The sequence below is a fragment of the Cyprinodon variegatus genome, unplaced genomic scaffold (assembly GCF_000732505.1).
Source record: "Cyprinodon variegatus isolate N-32 unplaced genomic scaffold, C_variegatus-1.0 Scaffold461, whole genome shotgun sequence".
NCBI classification, from domain to species: domain Eukaryota; kingdom Metazoa; phylum Chordata; class Actinopteri; order Cyprinodontiformes; family Cyprinodontidae; genus Cyprinodon; species Cyprinodon variegatus.
In genome coordinates this window covers 606,472-613,319 of record NW_015150914.1, presented here as the reverse complement: position 1 = coordinate 613,319, position 6,848 = coordinate 606,472, and the positions used below count along the sequence as shown (strand labels likewise).

Genomic DNA, 6,848 nt, shown 5'->3' with positions numbered 1-6,848 from the left:
GGTTGGGTCCTGATTAGCCAGCAGGTGGGTCCGGATCCGGGCCACGGTCCACTAATCCTTGACCTCTGCTATAAAGTCATGAAGAGGCCATATCAGAGAGAAGCAATGCTTTTGTGGAAACACACAAGGAAATTATTAAATGACTAGGATCAAATCTCTTATTGATCCAGTAAAAATGGCTACTACATGTTAATCTTTCTGAGATTTACTGCTTAACTAATTAGTGATATTATCATTTTCTTTTCTAGATTAAATATATATTTTATTCCAGCTCTAGGTAAGAAATTCAGATTTAATTAGATATGTTTGACCTGCTGGACAGACTTTCTCTGCCCTCGCTGATCATCATTCAGATCATGACATATTGATGAATGGAAAAGAGGAAAAATAATTTTGTTTTGTTTAGTCCTGAAAAGAAACGGAAAGAAATCTGCTTTAAATCAGATCTGCATGCGATCTTCAGCCATCTGTGGTCTCCTCACAGTGGGGCCAAAAACTATTTAGTCAGCCACTGATTGTGCAAGTTCCCCTACTTAGAGTAATGAGAGGTCTGTCATTTTCGTTATAGGTACCCTTCAACTATGAGAGACGAAATGAGAAAAAAAAATCCAGGAAATCACATTTTACAATTATTAAATAATTTATCTGTAAATTATGGAGGAAAATAAGTATTTGGTCACCAACAAAGCAGCCAGGTTTCTGTCTCTCACAGACCTGTATCTCCTTCTGTCCTCCACTCATTACCTGTATTACTGCCGCCTGTTTGAACCCATTATCTGTATAAAGACTCCTGTCCACAGCCTCAAACAGTCACACTCCAAACTCAACCATGACCAAGACCAAAGAGCTGCTGAAGGACACCAGGAAGAAAATTGTAGACCTGCACCAGGCTGGAAGAGTTATTTTTTTTCTCATAGTTGAAGCGTATCTATGGTGAAAATTACAGACCTCTCTCCTTATTCTAAGAAGCAGAACTTGCACAATGACTGGCTGACTAAATACTTTTTTGCCCACTGTATAACCCCCTACAAGAGGTGGCTGTTTACAAATTAATTTTAAATTCAAATTTAAAATTTTGAAATATATTAATATGTAATCTTAGATATGCAAGATACATATTTAATACATTTTTTGTCGGATCGGTGACATATTTCCGTCCTAGGGCGCAAAAATTGCCTATTGACTTTCGTTAAAAGTTGTCCATTCGCAGAAGCTCCTCTGTAATACAAAGGTATAGGAAAGCTGACAGGAAGTGCATTTGCTCACCACCTCCCGCCGCAGCGCAGACGCTTTGCGGGTGATTGACAGGGAGTTGCACACGAGCGAGCGAGCGGAGAGAGAGAGACATAGCGAAAGAAACCTCCTTTTCCAGGACCTGGTTTAGCAACTGCATGCAGCTAGGCTAACGCTATATTCTTTAGTCTACTTTTTCTAGATGTTTGTTAATTTGCATAGTTGCTCTGAATTAATCACATCCTCAGAAAATACTTTTTATATAATAAAAAATAAAAAGCTGACTAATAGCTTCCCTGGTATTAAACTGGTTCAGTTTTTTAGGTGTGTGACACTATATGGGACCATCAAAACACTATTTTATCTTCACAAAGCCTCAGAAGGGCAAGATTTATGGACAAAAAGTAAACTTTTATATTTTTAAAGTGATTTTATAATGTTTTTTGTTGTTGGCATTCATATAAATATACTGGTGTGATAACTTAGTATAGGTTTGATTGGTTTTTGGCGTCTTATTTTGAATTTATAGCGCCCCCTGGAGAAAACGCCACCAATGAGAATTCCAGTGCCAAACATCTTACAACCCAAAGCGATGCTGATGGGGCATTCAGGCACCCAAAGGAGAGCTTTCCTACGTCTGCCAGGAGACCCAGACTCACCGTCTGTCTTTGATGAAGGAGTAGTAGTGTCCTGCATGTGCCTGACCGCTGTGGACCACCACACCCACTAGCTCGTAGTTCTCTGAGATCGTAACTTTCTTCCTGGGGGATCCTCCTGAGGTGCCGTCGCCTCTTCCTTCGCCTCCCTCCCCGCTGCAGTCCTGCCGGGCCATTCCGGACACCGTGTAGGGCTCCATGTTCAACACCCAGGGGAACTGTGGTCAAACAAGAAAACAAAGCAAACCAAACAAGTTAAAGATTTTCTGCACTGAAGAAAGGTTTAACGTTATAAGATGTGTTTTTCTGAGTTGGAAAAATGTTTTCTCACCCTGATCTGCTCGTCGTATTTTATCGACCGCCCGCTTTCCCAGTCAAAACCGAACCGCATGAGGTGGATGCAGAGAACGCTGGGGAGAGATTTGATACACGTCCTCTTCACTGTGGTTCTCTGCGGGGACCAGAAATATTTGAGGATAAATCATGTTGGAGAAATGCCGTAAAGTGACGGGATGTGAGGTTAAATCGCACCTTCTCCTTGCACTTTTCACAGTAGTAAGCATTGCTGCCCTCAAGCACCTCCCCCCTGACAAACTGGTCTAAAGAGATCTCCAGACTCTGGCAGGAAGTGACGCCGAGGTTCAAGGCCATGAAAGTTTCCTCACGCTCATATCTGTAGAAGGAAGCATGAGTTTCAGATAAACTGATCAGGCAGAGACGAATAAAAAGGTGAGAAAATGAGCCTCACCTGTGCGGACAATCTTTACAAATCTTCTGGTCGGAATAAATTCCCTGAAACGTGTTTTTAAAGATTTGTTCCCGACCCATTTTCTGTAGGAAAAAGAAACACAGCTTGTTCAAAATCAGACTGAAAATCACCCTGTTAACGATCTAATGATGTGCGATCCATACCTTGAGATGTTCGTCCAGCTGGTCCACCAAGCTGGTGAAAAACTCGTAAGCATCCTGCTGCTCTCTGACATACAGCTCCTTGTTCCACATCTTAAAGATCTGCAAACAGTTCACATTTCCATGAATATCAACAAAAATCCACCAAACTCTCCAAAACTAAATCTCCAGCTTCAGTTTTTCACCTTCCAGAAGTTCTCTGGCACGTAGTACTGCAGCTTGCTCTCCATCAGGTGACCAAACAAAGACTGGACCTGATAGAAGACGCTCTCCTCAGGCTGGTCTGTGTCGTCCTCGATGGAGAGGAAGGCCTGAAACACAAACATTTAGCAAAGGGTCGAATCAGAGCGTCTTCCCTGATCTGAATGAGGCTGAGGAAGCTGAGCTGGAGGATGGTTGTACCTCAGGCAGGCCGGGCTGCATGTAGAGCTGCTGGAACACAGCGTTCATGTAACACGTCGCTCCGCCGTTTTTCAGCCCGACAAAACCAGAGACGGAGCGGCTCTCCACAGGAGGTAAATACTGCAGACAGACGATGATTACAAAATGAACTCAAATAAAAAACATGTAGCCTGAATAGTTTGAAGGCGGCCATCTTACATCGAACTCCTTGCAGAGCGATGGATCGGACTGGTGGTGCATGGAGAGGAGCTCTCTGGTGATGAGGCGCAGGTTGGAGAGGGAGCTGTCTGCCAGCATTACCAGGACCTCATAGGCGGCCAGTCTGCTGCTGGCGGTGCTGCACCTGACCGCACGCACACACACACACACACACACACACACACACACACACACACACACACATCCTGTCAGTCCTACTGCTAACTGCAGGCATAGCCCACAGGGCTTTAGTGCTGTTTCTGGTCCTCATAGCTGGTAAGGTCGTGTAGAACAAAGCTATCTCCCAGTAATAACACCCTAATGTGGGGCGTGCTTTGGTGGCGTAGTGTTAGCGCATGTACGGAGGCGGCTAACCCTCTGTAGCATGTCTCCCTCTCTCTTTCCCCCTTTCCTGTCCGCCTACTGTCAAATAAATGAGACACCACCAGACCAGCATACCCAGAAGTAACAACCCATTTATCCCTTTAGTTTATACATTTAGTTTATCCCTTGAATTTTGTACAAAAAAAAAAACTTTAAACTACCTGGACGGGCGTGTATCCCTTCAGTCATGTCCAAAAAAGCGATTTAATTACTTATTTTTTGGAGTTATTTTGAAGAGTATGGCGATCTGACCTAATTTTTTATTTTTTTTTGTACATGACTAAAGGGAAACACGCCCATTCAGGTAGTTTACATTTTATTTTTTGCACAAAACCAAAGGAATAAACGCAAATCTGACGTTTTGCGGATGCGTATTTACTGCGGGTTGCTGGTCTGACGAGGTATGCTCATCTGACGGAACATTGTAAAAACTGAAATAACACTAAAATGTGTGTGTGAACCCTTATAAATGCCACAGTGACTAAAGCAGAGTAGGGCTGCAACTAAGGATCATTTATTAAATCGATTAATCTTTTGATTCTTTTTTCAATTAATCGATTAATAATTGGCTGGCAAAAGGTTAAAGAAGATATTTTACAGATTTAAACCTGGTGAAACTAAAACATTTATACTTCTGGAGTTCTAGATAGAGCATACTGATAGACAAAAATGTTTGTTTTTAAAAAAAATCCTAAATGCAAAATGTATATATATATATTAGGGCTGGGCGATAATTCAATAACGATATATATCGATCGATAGACGTGTGGCGCAATAGAAAAAAAGAGGGTCGATAAAAGTTCGATAAAAAAGAAACGCAGTTTTCCTTCCTTCTCATTGTAGCCTAGCATGTAGCTTTATGCTAGTCACTGCTTCCTCCCAACCAATCACAATCGCGGACCCAGGCACGCCGTCACAAAGCGCCGCCCTCTCAAACCACAACACAGAGCACATGAAGATGCAGCAAGGAGAGTCGGAGGAAATTGTTCCAAAGAAGGGTTTTTGTAGTTCGGCAGTCTGGCAGTATTTCGGTCATGGCAAGTCGGACCAAAAACAAACCACAGTCATCTGGAAAATGTGTCGGGAACCAGTGAAACCAGTCTGATAACGCAACCAACTTTTTTTTTTTTTTTTTTTTTGTCATCACAGCCGCAGGAGTTATTTATTTGTTATATTTATTTTGGTCACTTTTCTGGTCACTTTAGTTTATTCTTTGTCAGTATTTAATAACATAACTCAGGTCTCTTAAGTTATTTTTCTTTAAAACAATTCTGTTATGGTTAAAAAAGTTGGTTAAATAAAGATTTAATTCGAAGTCTGTGTTTGTGTTTTTTATTAAAATTAAATCATTTAGCAATATTATAAAAAGTCCAGGCAGAGCTGCACATAAAATATGGTTTCAAATCTTTTCAATAATTATCGATATCGATCAATATGCATTTTTTTTTTATCGATAAGCTTTTTTTCTATATCGCCCAGCCCTAATATATATATATATATATATATATATATATATATATATACACACAATTTTTTGTATAACTACTGCTCTGAGTAGGTTGCTTTATCGCCTAAAGCCATGTTTTACAGTCTCTATACTTCAGTTAATGATTAATCAATTTCTAAATTAGTTGACGATTATTTAAATAATTGAATAATCAACTTTTAATAGCATTTTGGGACAGTATCTCTAAGCTCATGGATAACAAGGCTTATGCCGTTCCTAAGCATCCCAAGATGTTTTGGTTTGGGTCTGCTACCCATGGAGTTATTTCAAAAATTCTGATGATTGCATCGAATAAGGCTATAAGAAAGTGGCTTATAAAAGATCTGCTAGAGGCTACTGAAGAAATACATTCATTGGAGAGACGGACGGACTTTCTATGCCTAAAAGGACGTGTTTTTATACAACGCTGGTCTAAATGATGAGCAGATCAGGGTAAGAAAACATTTACATCCCTAAATCAGAGTCAAACTCTATATCAGGCAACAAACATGGCCAGTAAAGCTGATGCTGAAGTTAGGCAGGCTGGCTCTGCTATATCTCTCTACCTGCATGCTCTGTTCAGGGTGTAAGAGGTCAATTATACCAAAAAGTTTACATCTAAAGCTTCAGGGTCACCACAGAAAAACTCAAAGCTAACAACAGATTTATTTTTTACTTTTAAAGCTTAAATCTTTTAACGGCGTTCAACTCCAAAAGAACGACAATTGTTTGATTTAAACTGCAGAGCACAATGCTAGCGGTGTGTGTGGAACTCAATGTGAGCTCTGCTACTCACTGGTGGTTAAATATGTTATTCTCTAGACAAATAAAAAATAAGAAGCTAATATTTTCCACCCATAGACTCAGATTGAAAACTTAATCGATGGTAAAGGCTGATGCAAGAAACTTATCAGCAAACCAGATTTTCCAGGCGTATTATGTTCATTTTAGGTTCTGCTAAATCCAGTTTCTGGTGTTTTTTTTATGGAGTGTAAAACTTTAGGTTCTCACCAGAGAAAAAAGCTTAGAGTAAAACAGCTATGAAGGATATTTTGAAAAGATCTAATTTGCTGATTTATTCATAGCCTGGAAATAATGGAGGTTCTTAGTTTTACTCAATTTAATAAATGGAGGAAAAGCTTGAAATGTTTTAAGATGTCTTAAGATGTTTTCTATTTGATCTCGTTTTTTTAACCTTTAGAGCATTTTGACAATCAGGCGTTTTCATCAGAAATAATTTGTGTAATTCTGGGTGTGTTAATGATGCTTTATATCACAGGTCAGACAGGAGAGAAAATGATTAATGGCGTCCATACTTGGGGTGGAAGTCGTGGCTCGGGGCCGGAGATGGCGTGGGGTTGGAGCTGTTGATGATGATGCGAGAAGCTCGGAACAGGAAGTCATCAAGCAACTGCTGGATCAGAGACGGACCTGGAGGGAGGAGAGTTTTTACAATGAGATGATGTCAAAATAAAAAAATTATGCGCCTGAAAGCTAGGAGTGGGCGATATATCGAATATATTCGATGTATATCGAGCATGGGCGTAGGTTTGCATAGGGACCATAGGGACATGTCCCTA

The 6,848-nt window shown here is 40.4% G+C and overlaps 1 protein-coding gene across 1 annotated transcript in view; it reads right to left on the bottom strand.

The window, feature by feature from the left end:
* Positions 1-6,848, bottom strand: part of usp24 (ubiquitin specific peptidase 24) — a 70,762-nt gene that overhangs the window by 18,135 nt on the left and 45,779 nt on the right. The window contains exons 30-38 of the mRNA XM_015389470.1: positions 6,585-6,699; positions 3,399-3,543; positions 3,201-3,320; positions 2,984-3,109; positions 2,802-2,900; positions 2,638-2,720; positions 2,421-2,562; positions 2,221-2,340; positions 1,893-2,107 (exon numbers count right to left, since the gene is read on the bottom strand). Coding sequence (XP_015244956.1) covers positions 1,893-2,107; positions 2,221-2,340; positions 2,421-2,562; positions 2,638-2,720; positions 2,802-2,900; positions 2,984-3,109; positions 3,201-3,320; positions 3,399-3,543; positions 6,585-6,699 — 1,165 coding nt within the window. The remainder of the gene's footprint in view (positions 1-1,892; positions 2,108-2,220; positions 2,341-2,420; positions 2,563-2,637; positions 2,721-2,801; positions 2,901-2,983; positions 3,110-3,200; positions 3,321-3,398; positions 3,544-6,584; positions 6,700-6,848) is intronic.